The sequence below is a fragment of the Triturus cristatus genome, chromosome 5_2 (genome assembly GCF_964204655.1).
Source record: "Triturus cristatus chromosome 5_2, aTriCri1.1, whole genome shotgun sequence".
In the NCBI taxonomy this organism is placed as follows: Eukaryota; Metazoa; Chordata; class Amphibia; order Caudata; family Salamandridae; genus Triturus; species Triturus cristatus.
In genome coordinates, this window is record NC_140588.1 from 433493220 (window position 1) to 433510012 (window position 16793).

At 46.0% G+C, this 16793-nt stretch overlaps 1 protein-coding gene across 2 annotated transcripts in view; it reads left to right on the plus strand.

The window, feature by feature from the left end:
• LOC146823118 (maternal DNA replication licensing factor mcm6-like) overlaps positions 1-16793 on the plus strand; it is a 474334-nt gene that overhangs the window by 228581 nt on the left and 228960 nt on the right. For both annotated transcript variants that reach the window (XM_085606624.1, XM_085606623.1), the window contains exon 10: positions 13467-13608. In XM_085606624.1, the coding sequence (XP_085462750.1) occupies positions 13467-13608 (142 nt within the window). The remainder of the gene's footprint in view (positions 1-13466; positions 13609-16793) is intronic.

The following is a 16793-nucleotide window of genomic DNA, read 5'->3' on the forward strand; positions in this document are numbered from 1 at the left end:
ACTAATATCATCTAAACCCCCCCCCCCCCTCCGCCTTTTCCGTCCTTTCTTCTCATTGCTTCCAATCCTCACAGCACTCAGAAGTCAACGCTTGGTGGCATATAAGCGCTTTACAAACGTCCTTCAATAAATAAGTAAATTGAGTACGTTAGCCCCCACACTGCAAAAGGGACCCACCTTGAGGTGAATTGGTGAAACACGAACCGATGGCTGACGTGCGGGCTCGGTGTAAGGATCCCCCATGGAGTTACATGTTTGTAATAGTTAGCCTTTTTGTGGTTACAAACTAAGCAAGCAGGGGGAAGCAGCATTTAGGTGGAGACTGAGGAGAGGGTGTGAAAGGCAATACAAGGGGAGCTCTCACACCCGCAAGAGCAGCGGGAGGAGACCCAGCTTCTGTGAAACGGCGGGGGCCGCGCTGAGCCAGGAAAAATCCTTGTAACAACGCCGAATAGGGAGAGAAGTGTGTGGCTGCCATGAATACAAAGATTGGCGTGCCGCACTTTATAAATATATATTTGAAAATTAAAGCGTTAAAGGCCAGCTCTTGGAATGAGAACCGATCGGACCTTCTCATTCTGTGCCCTAGAACACGGGCTCACACTGGTGCCACCGCAGCTGAACGGGTTGCTCCTTGGTGCCCAGCGAGGAAGCACCATGTCTGCTCCTTCCCTCTGCCGCCTTCTGTCTGTGCTGGAGGCAGGGCGCGAAATGGTGGCCATCGACATCGGAACAAGCTTTTACGGCAAAAGTAAAGCAAACGAGTCTGTCCAAATGGGACGGCTCGCAAAGCAAAAACGTCAGACACCTCTGTTCCAATGGCTGTCCACCGTTTAGCATAAACGGTGATGACAGCCAATGGAACAGAGGGGCGTGGCTTAAAGCCCCTTAATGAAAATACCCTGCTAACACTAAATCTCGCCAGCGAGACTGCGCATGTCTGCGCAGCCTACGCCAGCCGAGACCTAAAAACGGATGAGCAGCTCATCCTACAGTCCTTGGTACCTCCATTTTAAGCGCACAGCAAAATTCCCTGTTTGAGCCGGAGGATTTCTCTGCAGCAGTATGGAGTCCGGGCTGGCAGAAGGCGAAGCAGGGATCAGGACAAACGCTGCCCAGAGGTGGGAAGCTTTCCTCCCCTGGGGCGCAAGCCCAGGAAAAAAGGGCCGACCAGGATTGGTTGCCCCAGGCTGGTTTGGCCTCTACCAATTAGGGGAGCAGGCCACGAGCCGCGGAGGGGTTTAGGACGAGGGTGAGAGGCCCCCTTGAGCATACAACCCTCCCTCCAGCATAAGGAGAGAGAATTCATAGGCGGGGTTTATCGTAACTGTGGGGACTGGCCTGAGGAGCCCTGCTGTTGGGACAAAGACTTGCGATAATCCGGATCGAGCAGGAACAAGCCGGAGGTAACTGGGACTAACGCTGCAACAACGACAAGCTGTTGGGAGGTTTTTGCTCGTTCGGGAAGGAGCAGAGGCAGCTGGAAAGATGGCAAACCTGCCTCGCAGGGGCTGGAGCATTAGGGTTATTTAATGGGGCAGCGGCCCCGGGTCATCCCCGGCATCGTCAGCGAGGCTTACTGAGGCCGGGTGCACACGGTAGACCTGCTTACATCAGAGAGTTGAGGGAAGCGAGGAGCACGCTGGCAGAGTATAAGGGGAGCAAGAAGGACTGAGCGTTCACACAACGTTCCAGATCAGAAAGGCTCTAAAACAAAGCAGGAAGGAGCTTGCCACATGCTAGGACTGTAGCAAGCTGTGGCCCTTTCTTGGTGTCCTCTGTTGCGCACTGCAGGGCTGCAAAGGAGCCTGTCTCCCCACTTCCACCACACAACAGTAGCACAAAGGTAGGTGGCTCAAATCAGGCAGGATGGCCAGCAGGCGTGGGGCAGCTGGAAGGGCTACATGGCCCCCAGCACGTTTCAGTAACACAGATGGAGCAGCAGAAGCCCCACAGAAGGGGCAAAATAGGAGAAGAGGATAATGGCCCAGAACTGGATGAGGACCTACAGGCTATGCTGGACAGAGCCAGGGCGTTGGTAGCCTTGCAAAGGAAATCATGAGTGGATCAACAGATTAAAGACTCACCCCAAGGAAGAAAAGAGACAGCAGCAGTTCCAGCGCTGCCCACCAAAAAACTGGGCGCTAAGGGGCATGTAGCCAGAACCCCAAAAATAACTGCAAAAGCAAATCAAACCTCCTGGTGGTGAGGGAGGACAGTTGGGCAGTGACGCCAGAATTGGCATCAAGCTCCGTGACCGAAGGGAGCAGCGACGATGAGGGATCTGTAGGCAGCACAGTGGCCACTCCGTAATCACGCAGAGATCGACCCAACGCGACCGCCATGGACAAGGGTATGAAATGCATGCCACGCGACGAAAGGGGGCATGGAAGGGGGGAGCGCAATGCACCAGCAGAAGGGAGGCCTGGGCAAATAGTGAACCAGGGTAGACAGCAGGAAGGGAGCAATCTAACAATGGCAAGGGCCCTGGCCGTGTCACACCCCCCTGGCATACAGGGCAGGGAAGGGACCCACAGTTTATCCAGGGGGAGGCATGGGGCCAGCCACCCTGGATGCCCTGGTGGCAATGGCCCGGGGTTGGATCACCCTATGGAGCAGCCAGGAGCAAGGGCTAGACCAAAGGGGAGGCACAGAGGGCAAATGACAAGACCAGGGAAGAAGACCAAATAGCAACACCAGGCGGGCGGACAACCAGGTAGCATTGGGACAAGGTGGGGGGGGGCAACAAACCCTGGGGCGGCCAAGGCAGGCGAGAAAGGGGCGCCAGGGGAAGGCACAGATACTAATGGGAAGCCAGCCAGCGCATACCTGCGCACCTCCCCGGGGGATGCCCCCACAGCCGCAAAACTCCTGGGACTAGCCAACCTTATCCCGCTAGCAGTACAGGAAAGAATATGGTGGAAAGAGTTCATAGACATCTTTTCCCTATAAGAGGTACGGCAAGCAGGCCTAGACCTGACAACCCAGGACAAGAAAGAAGACGATAGGAGAGAAGGATGCAAACCCAGGGTGGAGAGTTCACTAGAAAATTGGTTGAAAGCTTTCAGGACCCTAGCTTGTGTGTTTGTGGAGAAGTTCCCCCAGAGCGCAGCAGCACTCATCTTGTATGAACAGAAGGTGCATGAGGCCCAATTGAAGTATCAGGGGGAGGCGTCGTTAAAGTAAGGTGAGGTCTTCAGGGAGGAAATGCAAACCTGTCCTGTGATAGAGTTGGACTGTCAGGACATGGAGGGTTTTTCCAAGCACATGGTGGCGGCCAGGGAGCGGGTCAGCTCAAGAGATAACAATGTTCGCCCTTACGGGAGTAAGGGCAAATACGAGGCGCAAGGCTAATGTTTCAAGGGCAAGAGCCAGGGCAGTACCAAATCCAGAAAACCTTGCTGGAAATTTAACAAAGACCACTGTAAATGGGGGGGCAGCATGCAGGTTCAAACACGCTTGTGGATCTTGCGGGGAAACCACCCTGCAAACTGCTGCAGGCAGGATCAGGGAGGAGGGGCAGGCAAAGAGAAAGCCGGTGCAAAGAATTGAGGAGCAGGCCCCCACAGACAGGGGGCAAGGGCAGGGGGCAACTGCTACCGACCCCTATTAAAATCAGCAGGCTGGTATATTTATTGGGTCAGTTTCCCAAGGCCCCAGACAGACAAAGGCTGGCAGAAGGTTTTACTCAAGGCTTCATAATACCATACAAAGGACCCAGGGGCGCACGGGACAGCCGGAACCTAAAATCCGAAAGGAGAGCCCAGGCGTAGCTAGAGAAAAGGTGGGTAAAGGGGTGAAAGTAGGGCGGGTGGCCGGACCGGTCACCCCCTCGCCCCCTATTGGAGGACTTGGTGGTCTCACCGCTAGGCGTGGTACCCAAGAAGGAGGAAGGGAAATTCAGGCTAATACACCATTTGTCCCACCCGCAAGGGGATTCCATCAACGACTGGCTGGATCAGGACGCTTGCACAGTGGCCTATGGATCAGTGGATGCCGCAGTGGACCTGATAAGTCAGGAGGGGAGGGGCCCCTGTTAGCAAAAACAGTCTGCTTTCCACCTCCTGTTGGTCCACCCAGATAGCTACCATTTGCTATGTTTCTGGTTAGATGGGGAATACTACTATGACAAATGCTTGCCAATGGGTTGCTCAGTATCCTGTGCATATTTTGAGGCACTGAGCAGCTTCCTAGAGTGTGAACTAGGTACACACACCCCACGGTTGTTGGATCCATTACTTGGCCATACTTCCTCTTCATTGGCAAGGTAGAGACAGTAGACTGCGTCCACCTCTTGCAAAGCTTTGTAGCGCTGACCCCGGAGCTAGGCATTCTGCTAGCGCAAGACAAGAAATAAGGTCCGACCATGAAGCTGTCCTTCTTAGGTAAAGAACTACACTCAGTGGCAGGAACATGCAAACTACCACCCAACAAGGTGTCGGAGCTTAAGGAAATAATGGGTGGGTTGAGGCTACAGAAGAAAGCTGCACTAGGTGAGGTGCAGCAGCTGCTGGGGAAATTGAATTTTGCCATAAGGGTGATCCCGGCAGCGCTTGCCTTTGCAAGAAGACTAGCATGGCTGACCAGGGGCATGTCGCAGAGGCACCACAGGGTCCGCTTAACGCAAGGGGTAAAAGCGGACTTAGAACAGTGGAAATCCTTCCTGTCCACTTTCAAAGACACCCTCATGTGGTGAGAGCCATGGGGGCCAGCGGCACAGCTCGAGCTGTACACAGACGCAGCTGGGGGCTTCGACTTCGTGGCTATCCTAGGGACGGCATGGTCATGGCCTGAGGCATGGAAACAGGCAGGGGCCACAGCGAACATTTCACTATTGGAATTGTTCCCCATAGTAGTGGCCTTTCACATTTGGGCTGAACAGCTGGTGAACAAGCAGATAATACTGTGGTCCGATATAGTACAGGCAGTCAACACCGGGACGGCAAAATGTGCGAAGGTGGTTAGCCTGTTGCGTAGACTGGTCCAATGCCAGCTGAAGGTGAATATCGCACTCTGGGCACGACACGTCCCAGGAATAGAGAACTCTGTTGCAGATGCTATTTCTCGTTTTCATTGGGCAAGATTCCGAGACCTCGCTCCGGATGCGGACCAAGGAATGACCCTGTACCGGAGGAAGCTTGAACATGGGTAGAGCTGGCGTAGAAGAGATACTGAGCAATGCACTGACCCCAAAAACAATGCACCTCTACTGTAAGTGCTGGGCAAAATGTACTGCAGCAACAGGGCTAAGAGGTCAGCCAGCAGGGCAAAGCAAAGTCCTGAACTTCATAGAATGGGCATCCCAATCGGGCAGGTCGAGATCATGGGCCCAAGCACATTTGAGCACAGCGGCCTACTATACAAAGATGGTGACGGAAGAGGACCCTACCAGGAGTTTTTAATGTAGAATGGCAACGAAAGTTTGGGGCAGGATCCAGAAGGCAAGGAAGGACACGAGAAGACCCATTCACATCAGCATACTGCAACAAATAAGGGCTCTGGGGGGTTTATGCACATCAGAGAAGGCCATACTTTTCAGGGCGGCATTTGCACTGGCTTTTTCAGGGTTTACAGGGTGAGCGAGATGGTGGCCCCAGCCGGTAAGGGACCCAGTGATGACCTCATGCCTGCGGAGGGCTACATGGACATCCTGCTGCGGATGTCAAAAACGGACCAAGCAGGGAAAGGGAGGTGGACCTGACTAAATTGCATAAAAGGGGAACCCTGCTGCCCAGTATGCCTGGTGGAGGGATACATGGCATCCATAGAACCTAGACAAGGGCCGTTCTTCAGACATGAAGATGGGTCATTCCTTAGCCGCTTCCAATTTATTACAGTGACGAGGAGGGGCTTGGGGTTCCCGGCCAAGGCTTTCGGATCACATTCTTTCAGGATCGGAGTCGCAACCACGGCGGCTGGTCTGGGCATTGGCAGCGAGCAAATCCAGGGAATTGGGCGGTGGGCGTCTGGCGCGTTCAAACGTTTTATACGTCCCACACTGTACCTGGCTGGATAGATGAAGTGCTCACATGGGGTCCTTTGGATGCCTCACGGCAGGGACCCGGAGGAGCAGTGAGGGGCCAAGATGGTCTTGAAGGCAAGCGGCACGGCACTTGTGGCTCGGGCAAGTCCGGATGGACACCCCCCAAGTCAGTAACAAGTTGAAGACTAACACTGCAACAGTGGCCTGGGTAACAGGGCCCCTCCCCAGGAACGGATTTGTCTGAGAGCAGATAACAAGCAGAAAATGGACTAAATGAACTATGGTGGCAAATCACTAAATGAGTTAATTGTATGTATGACCATGAAGAAGAAAGGTTCAAATTTTGTGTTCATAAACTGCAACCTTTTTTTGGCACCAAACAAGATGTCATTGGTGTTTGCAAAGGGCACAGTTGGAAAATTGTTAAGGGGGAGAGGGTGACTCACCTCTTGGGAGGGGTTTGACTTATTTTCTCACTGGAATATTCTGTCTGCTCACAGGGAAGCAGGCAGAAGAAATGCTCAGCTGCAACAAATACAACAGTATTCTAGGTAGACCGCAGTGTTTTCTGTTAAATGGCCTTCACTCTACAGTAATAGGAGATCTGCTCGAGAGAGGCGAGTTGGTGTTATTGGCAAGACCGTGCCACAGCTCTCAGGGTGAGGTTTTCAACCATGCACTCTTCCTCATGCCCACAAAGCTAGTGAGTGTTGCAGGGTCCTAGAATATGCTGTAACCCTGTGCTCCTCAATTAATGTACTAAGTTATTTCACCCAGTCCCCGAGTCCTTGTTGCATGCTTGGCCTAGCCTTGGGATTGGGCACCCCCAGTGGTCAGCTGGCTGAGGGTGTGGTCTTAGGCCATACCCATTACCCTATATTCATACTTTCTATACACCTTTGGTACAGGACTGCGCCTGTGACCGTGTTGAAATTGCATCTGTGACTAGAGTGCTTCCTCTACCTTTCTCATGACCATAACCTACAAACACTCAATACATGCTATACTTTTTGCTAAATTTTTCTGAATTTATGAAATCTACATCTAAAACTGATTTGGGTCTCTTAGCCCATTTTTTGAGAGAAGGCATATGCGTGAAATAGTAGGGGAAATTAATTGGTGTATTAAAGAACACTGCTTTGCAAATCTGCAAAAAATATGAGGACAAACAATGAGTTTTACCACTCCTGGGGTGTGCTTGAGGTGTCTTGATTTGGGGAGAGTGTCCATCCATCATCACCAGAAGAAATGTTTGGCGTAGAACAAAAATGCCATCTGGAGCAGCAACTGATCAGCCCTTAAAAGCGGTTTAGTTTCCAGACCCTTGTAACTCTTGAATATTTAAACATGAATTAGGATATTTTGTTGCACAATTCATCCTGATTTTGTAGTACATCTCTTTTTGCAAGAATTTGTTTGATCCACACTAAGGTAGGAAAAACCTGCCAAACCTGCATTTAATTTTACTTATGCATTTGCCTCAAAAGTCATGAGCTTTTCCAGGATTCGCATGTATATTGGACAGTTTTTTGCGTCTTCCTAAAACTTGGCCAAAATGATCTGCAATTATAATAAAAACTTCTATGGAATTCTGCTCAACCACAACTACAGTAACTATCATGTCTACACCTGGGTAGCTTCAAAATGTCACCTTGTGCATGACTGTCTCCAGTGCAAATGTCCAGTACGGTATGATTTATAGTTTGACATAATAAACCTCCACAATAACAGATCTCACTCTTTAGTTTTACAAATGGGACATTTACTTAAAAAATGTTTTAAAACATTTACAAAACTCTAAGTTTTCTTAATAACATTCTTATAGTAGCTACATGTCCCATCCTAAAGTTATTTGCTCAGCTTAAAGTAGAGAGTTTGAGCTACCCAAACATTCCATCTTATCTCATTGTTTACGTGTCCACATCAGTGACACAAAAGCTGGCATCATTTTGCACAACTTCGTTCTCCAGGCTTCATGCCGCTCCTTAAAACCGGCTGATATCACTCTTTTCTTGATGACTGAGATCAAATTGTTGTAGAAAACAAGAACTACAAGAATGTATACAAAAAAAGAATTGACTTCCAAGAAATTGGGTTGGTGGTAGACAACCACAATCCTTTGCAGGGTGAGCCACAAAACGTCACTAAATTAACCTCTGTCTCTCTGGGTAGCTTGGCACAAATCGTAGACAGGCTTAACTTAAAGGCAATGTGTAAAGTTATAATGCAGCACACAGAGTAAAAGTGGAAACACAACACAAGAAAAATCCCAAACCAATTTTGAAAAATAGAGTAAAATGATATAAGTTATCTAACACCAAACAGATAAAAATATCAATCAGTAGAACTGGAGTTATGAATTTTTAAAGTTTTTAGTGCAAGCTAGTGCTACAAGATCAAAGCAACAACCGCGGACATCTAGTCATGCAAAATCAAAGTCCAAAAATATGGCCAGCCTCAATGGAGGATGGTTCAGATGCAAGAAGTGGATTGGACCCAGTCAGTGTTTACGTTTGGACTTCGAACAAATTCCGTGGAAAAAATGTCTGAGAAGGTAAACTTCAGTGGGGCAAGGCAGTAGGAGGTGTCTGAGGAGGGAGCAATGTCCTCTGATTGCCTTGTGTTGAAGCCGCAGTGAAGATGATTTCTACGCTCTGACTTAGTTGCCGAAATGGAAGTCAAAAATCTCTAGTGGAACGAGGCAGAGGGCTCTAGCCAAAGACAGTTGAATGAGGTTGGATACTCCTTTGGAAAAGGACCACTGAAAGGGATTTGTGTTGAACATAGAGGGAGAAGCCACAAAGTCAAACTGACCGGCAATGCACCTTGTGCGAATAGGCGAGCAGGTTGGTCCCGGTCTCTGCCTGGTTCTCAGATCAGTTTTTGACCAACATTTTCGAAGTCCTCGGTTGTAGGATTTGGTCATCTGGGCACCTTTAACACCACAACCAAGGGTCCAGGACTGGTGGGGCACATCTTGGGGTTTCAGGACTCACTTAGGCTGGGTCTAGGTGCGGGTTTAAGATGGTGGAAGCCTTTTATGACCCTGTGGTTCTTAACAGGATGCAAGCAAACTAGCCCTTGGAGTCACTGGCAGTCCTGGGTGCAGGTGAAGATGCAGGGCTCAACAGCAGGGCTGGTCTCTGAGGTTTCAAGGCAAGCATCAGACCGCAAAGCAGTCCTTCCAGGTACAGAGCAGTCTTATAGAATGCACCTCAGGTCACCACAGCAGGCAGTCGGAGCCCTTCCGCAGCTCTGGTAGTGAATTGGAGCGGGTCTGAAGGTGCTGTTTTTATACCTCTTTTCAAACAAGGGGACCCAAGTAAAGTCAGCCAGGGACCTCGGGAATCAATTATTTTGTGCTCCAATGGTCCCTAGGGAGGTAGGGATAGGAAGTAACAAATGAATACAGACGCAATCAGTGCTGTATTAGTTAACTTATCCAGCCGGACAGAGGTTCAATATTTAATTTATCAGCAAGTTTTTTGGATATAAACAAACACAAATACTGAAAAGTGGGACACAAGTCAGCATCCTACCACACAAAAATACAAACATAAAATAGGGAGAACATTTAAGCAAGTAGTATGAATTTTAAGAAACAAATCGCAAGTAACATCTCTACACAGTTAATGACATCACATTTAGTGCAGGAGTCGTTTTAAGGTGTCGACGGCGTTTCAATCCAAGTGAGCAATGCATGGATCATCTTCAGGACATTATATTAGCATGCCTGTATATAAGTGCTAATATAATGGCCTGAAGATGATCCACGCATTGCTCACTTGGATCGAAACGCCGTTGACACCTTAAAACGCCTCGTGCACTAAATGTGATGTCATTAACTATGTAGAGACGTTACTTGCGATTTGCTTCTTAAAATTCATTCTACTTGTCAAAACAAACTGTAAGCGTTGCCGGAGCCTCGCTTAAATGTTCTCCCTATTTTGTTTGTGTAGTAGGATGCAGGCTTGTGTCCCACTTTTCAGTATTTGTGCTTGCTTATATCCAAAAAACTTGCTGATAAAAAAATTAAATATTGAACCTCTGTCCAGCTGGATAAGCTAACCAATACAGCACTGATTGGGTCTGTTTTTATACCTGGCACTGGTGACCTTATGGAAGGTGAGAGAAGCTTCTAGAAGGGTATTTAAAGTCCATGGAATGTACTGACTCACCTTGCTCTGGCTGACAATGGGTAGGTGTTAGACCCTTTGTGTAAAGACAGAGCACACCCTATTCAGTTGCAAGTGGGGATGTGCTTTGCTTCGCCCCCAAACTGCCAGCAGGTGGCCCATTGAGGCACACCTAACTGATCCTTCTATTGTGTGATTGTCTGGGAGGAATTAAAGAAGTCTGTCAGCTACACCCAGTCATGTGACCCAAGTCAGCCTGCTGGCACTAAGGTCAGGAAAATGCCAACGTTCAAGAAGTGTTATTTTTAAAATTTTAATGAAAAATCTGACTTTACCATGAAAAGTTTTAGCATTAAAATTCTCGAATAACCAAACATGACATAGCTAATTGCTCTCAATTAGAAATTACAGCGTAATAAATCTAATAAGGAATCTCCAATTTTATCCTGTGGGAGGGGTAGGCTGCACAGTAGTGAAAAAGCAAATTTAGGAGCTTTTCACTACCAGGACATGTAAAATTAAAAGTACATGTCCAACCGTTTAATTACGATGTACCCTGCCCCGTGGTATATCTAGAGCCTACCTTAGGGGCGACTTAGAAGTAATTAAGGGGAGTTTAAGGCTTGACAAGGGGTTTTGAATGCCAAGTCAACATAGCAGTTTAAAACTGCTTTCTGTCTATAGTGGCAGGCCTGGAACATGCTTTAAGGCGCTACATCAGTGGGTGGCACAATAAATGCATATATATAAATCAATTGGGGGGAGAAAGAAGGGCTTGTGACCCACTCAGCTTCTTTTTCTCAGATGTCTAAATATCCGGTAGAGAGTGGATCACTGGTCCTGAAAGAACCAGGGTAAACAAACGGTACAAAGTACTGTTAAGAAACCCTCAATCACGTTTTTTTGCTGGTGGAATTCAGCGGTATATTTGATTATTCGCTCCGTGCTTGACAACGTGACAGCATCATCATTGGGTTAATTAATGCTTCCTCCACCCGGAGGTTTTTCCTCTGGTTTTTTCAGTAGTGATCGTAGAACAGTGTGGGTGTGTAGTGAAGTGATTTATAGTGAGTGAAGATTAAGAAACTGGTAAAACCAGTATATTGTTTTAATAAGACTGGGTTCGAGTTGGTTAAAAACGCTTTTCGTGCATGAGACAGACAAATTAGGGTCTGGTGCACTATAAAAATGTGTCCATAAAAGAGGTCGACATGTTTCAGCCCTATCTAGTGCCCCAAGGGGTCAGGTGGGCTTTCATCAGGAACTTGTCTGTGTGGAGGACACTAATATTAATAGGTCTCCTAGTGAAAAAGTGGAATAAGTTGAACCACCAAAAATATGTTCGATTTGAACCTGTTTCAATAAAGAAAGAAAATAGGGGGAGAAAGAAACAAACTGTATTCAGTCAGTATGTATGCTGAAACGATGTTCAAAATTCAGGGCATCAACTGTTGTAGCAACTAGAAAATGACAATACTTTGAATGTAAATTGGCAAATTGGCAATCAAACTCATTTTCGCATTCAATAGCGGCAAAATCAACCCTCTTTTTTATATTAATCTGTAATAACAAAAGCAAAAACTGACACAACATCCATTTTGTCATATATGACTGGAGATAGTCATATGTGTCTGGAATGACACTGGGTTTCTAGGCGCTACTAGACACTCCCACAGGGACTGTTCACATAAGATGTAAGGGACCACAGATGAAAAAAGTGACGTGACGTCCTGGTGTCCAGCCTACATGCCGGATTAGTTCATTGCAAGAATACGGCAACTATGGAAACCTGAGTAGGCAAAGAACGTTTAAGACAAAGGGTATCGCACATTAATATAATCTCTAAGTACATGTTATGGGGGAGCCTCTGAGTCAAAAAAAGGGCTCACGTCACTTTTTTCATCTGTGGTCCCTTACATCTTACTTGAACAGTCCCTGTGGGAGTGCCTAGTAGCGCCTAGAAACCCAGTGTCATTCCAGACACATATGACTATCTCCAGTCATATATGACAAAATGGATGTCAGTTTTTGCTATTGTTATTACAGATTAATATAAAAAAGAGGGTTGATTTTGCCGCTATTGAATGCGAAAATGAGTTTGATTGCCATTTTGCCAATTTACATTCAAAGTATTGCCATTTTCTAGTTGCTACAACAGTTGATGCCCTGAATTTTGAGCATCGTTTCAGCATACATACTGACTGAATGCAGTTTGTTTCTTTCTCCCGCTATTTTCTTTCTTTATTGAAACAGGTTCAAATCGAACATATTTTTGGTGGAACAACTTATTCCATTTTTTAACTAGGAGACCTATTAATATTAGTGTCCTCCACACATAGACAAGGTCCTGATGAAAGCCCACCTGACCCCTTGGGGCACTAGATAGGGCTGAAACATGTCGACCTCTTTTATGGACACATTTTTATAGTGCACCAGACCCTAATTTGTCTGTCTAATGCACGAAAAGCGTTTTTAACCAACTCGAACCCAGTCTTATTAAAACAATATACTGGTTTTATGAGTTTGTTAATCTTCACTCACTATAAATCACTTCACTACACACCCACACTGTTCGACGATCACTACTGAAAAAACCAGAGGAAAAACCTCCGGGTGGAGGAAGCATTCATTAACCCAATGATGATGCTGTCACGTTGTCAAGCACGGAGCGGATAATCAAATATACCGCTGAATTCCACCTGCAAAAAAACGTGATTGAGGGTTTCTTAACAGTACTTTGTAATGTTTATGTTTACCCTGGTTCTTTCAGGACCAGTGATCCACTCTCTACCTGATATTTAGGCACAATAAATGCTGCAGACCCACTGGTAGCATTTAATTTACAGGCTCTGGTTATACGGTATAGTATTCTACAAGGGACTTCAAAGTAAGGTAAACTAAGTAAATTAACTATGGCAATTTGGTATATGTCAATGTAACCATGTTTTAGGGGAGTTATTGCTAGCATTTTCTATACTTTACCACTACCAACCAGTGCTAGAGTCCCATGGGCAACAAAAACGAATCAAGCAAAAAAGTGGAGAGTAAAGGCAGAAGGTTTGGGGGTGATCCTAAGGAGAGGGTCAAGTCCAACAGAATACATTTCACCACTGAATTGGTGTACAATTGAAATAATGAAGGCATGCTCATCTAAGAAAACTTCAGAAGAGGTTTGCATAACACTTTTTTGTTGTGTAGCCGTACATTTATACACTTGCTGCTGGCAGAAGTGGCACCGCATAATTATGCGTAATATGTTGTACTTTAAAAGATCCGGAACTTTCAAATTGTGATTGTGGCAGCCTTAGTTTATAGTTTATTTGCTGCGTGTTTTTCCCTTTCTCCAGGCATGTTGAAGAGTTTAGTCCGCGTGCAGTCTACACAAGCGGCAAAGCTAGCAGTGCTGCAGGTTTAACTGCGGCCGTAGTGAGGGACGAAGAATCCCACGAGTTTGTGATCGAAGCTGGAGCCTTGATGCTGGCTGATAATGTAAGTTAATAGTGAGATTTACAGTTGTCTTTGTGTATGTCCATCTGTAAACTGTTTCCCAGGCTGTAATGTGAATAAAACATTCAAATGACCTCTAACATCTGTCGCTGGTTTACACTTTTCATTTACATATTTCAAAATTATACAACCTTAAATTTCAGTTAACTCCAATATTACACATCGCGCTGACCTGGCTCCAATATTTCCAGTGTGTTTTATCTGCAATATTTTTGGGTGTGACGAGAATTCTTGAACATGTGATGCTGTTCATATAACATTATAGTGTGATGGACAGTTTTAGACCTTGAGCACAGAAAGTAGGATGCAGTGGGTTTGAAGTGTATTATGCAATTAGAGCCATGCACTATGCAGCTGGTGTATATTCTGTTATACTGCACTTATACTAAACAGGTCTCCAAGTTTCGAGTTGAACATCATAGCAACAAAAGCGTCTTCACTGTATGTATCGAGACATAGCCCGCCTATGAATGTCCTGTGACCACACACACACAGTAAGACAATAATTACCATCAAGTCATAACACAATTATTTCTATTAGTTATCACAGCTGTTACATGGTTGTGGTTACATCGAAGCAGAAGCGTAAAGGATGCAAAACCATTATCAAACGAGAATTGACCAAGCCAATAGTTTTCGGCTTTGGGATAAATAGGTTTTGCCAATTTTCTATAGCATCCGACTTTCTCCCAATGCTGTACAGCATAGTAAAAAAAAAAAAAAATTAAAATGCCATGATACAACCTCTGCTGCCAGTCTCGCCATTTTCCTGCTGAATGCATGTGCGATGTATACACGTGTGTGAGAAGGCATATGTGAGTCTTAAGTGGATGCCACTTGTATTGATAAATAAAAGATTGATTTAGCACAAAAGCACTAATTTGTTTTTTAAAAAAGGACAGTGTAACATTGGTAACGGATGTGGGAATGAGGGTCTGCAGGTGGGGAAAAGAGGGAAAAGCACTGTATGAAAATGAAGCAACGCGGGTACGGGTGTAAAAGCACACAATGACAGAACACAGTACACGGAACAGATGAACATAGAGTGGAGAGTAAGGGGGAGGTACACAAGTGTCAGCAATATGAGGATTGGAGGAGAAACATAGGGTGTGAATAACACGGTGCACAAGAGAAACATGGAGCTCACTGAATGGTAATTGGGAGGAAGCACATGGAAGAAAGAGCTGGAAATCAAATGCACTCTTATGGAGTGCTTACACAAAACATCCCTAAAAGTGAGAAGTGGATGAGTAAAAACCAGACAGTCCGAGGGATGGTGAAGAGGCTATGCTCCAAGGTAGGGGACAAACACAAAGTGGGACACGGAAAGTAATTGATTAGGAAGTGAGCACATGAGTGACGAGGGCAATCGGTGGCAAGCAGTGGGTGGGTTGTAGGCCCGTATGAATTCTTGGTAAGCATATAAAAGGTATTTTACAACAAGACCGCTTGCGCTGTCTGATAGGCTTGACCTAAAAATAGTGATTCATCATCACAACCATATTTACTAGCATAGATCAAAATCAAATAATTGCATTGCTGACTTCAAAGTCTGGCCACACCAATCAAATTGGCAACCACAAACCCATCAGAGGAACTGAATCAGAGTAGCTTGTTAGGACAAGAATCAAAAGCTCTCTGCTGCTCACGGCAAGTGAAAAGGCCCACTAAAGAGAACATGCCGCACATGTAGAAGAGCATCTAGAGTACTGGACTGAGCCCATCCGTATACATCATGAACCTCCCCATGCCTACCTTCTAACCCTCCAATCCTGGAAATGTAAATGAACCAAATCCAGAGGTCCGGCTAGGAATTCAGAGGGTACCACAGGAGACAGTGATGCTGTTGCTAACACCCTTACAAGGTAAAACCATGACATCCATGTGTAAGTAGGCAAACTAGACTGGCCACTGCACTCTTATACGCGGTCATCTTTCAAAAGGGAGAGGAAAGTCTTGATAAAACCAGCGGGCTGGAGAAACCATCGTCCCACACGGCTGTTAGACCTGTAGCCCATCTGTAGACGTCAGCTGAGCATTTACACTGAAGAAGTAAATATCGAACAAGGAGTCAAAGTTTCAATAGTTTGGGGCAGATAAGAATGCCACCTTAATCAGTTTGCCACCTTCACATTGGCGTGAACTTGATTTTAGTATGGTTAGCATGCTTTATTAGGAAATTCTGCTTCACCATCGTTGGGACTAGATCGTGTACAATCATGAATTGATTCAGATATTAAGAGTCATTAGAACACAAATATGAGGATCACTCCCACTTGGCATTGAGAAAACAACAAATGTTGTGAAACACGTTGATATGGGCGTTGAATTGTCCCTAAAACTAGCTAAAAAATTAGAGCTCTGTGAATATTGTATCCATCTTGATGAAATAAATTAAATTGCTCCTAGACAATAAAATGTATATCTAGAAAATAAAATCAGTTATACTTATTAAAAGAGCATTCAGTTTTCATTGATATGCTAGATGGTGCCCTTGTCAAAGTACTCTTTGACCCATCAGTTAACTTGCATAGTGTGTGGGTTTTGATGCCCACTGTTTGAGGTACAGAATCACTTGACTTCTCTTGAATTACCCCAAGCTTGTTTCAGTATTTAGAGTTTGGTGATTTGGGAGGGCTGCCACCATCCAAGGGGCTTCCACTGCACCAGACGTGATTTACCCCGACTCCATTTTGAGGTGGGCAAAGCCTCAGCTGTCTGCCAGATTGATGGCCCAGCTCCTACTGGTCGGCCAGGTCACAAATGCACTCACCCCACCCCATTTAGGGAGGGCAACAGGCACTGGATTGCCCTGATTTTCCTTATTAGGATCGTAATTCTGTATGTGAGGATTCCTAACAGAGAACTGAAACGCCGACCTCTACATGCAGGGGAAATGCCCACTGTGAGGGAGGGGCGTTTATTTTTATTTATTACTTTGGTTTAGGAAGTTTGGTTTTTTAAAACCAAACCCCTCTAGTGACCTGTCCTAACAAGTGTGGTATTCGCTCGCAACATTCATAAGTCTTCAGTGGAATATTGATGTTGCAAGCTCACCATTTGAAATGCAGCAATATTCCCAGTCAATCAAGAGTCTTTTTCTGTCTTATTCCCGGTTTCTTAAGAATATATACTGTCTAGCCAGCCAACACGTTTAATCAGACAGG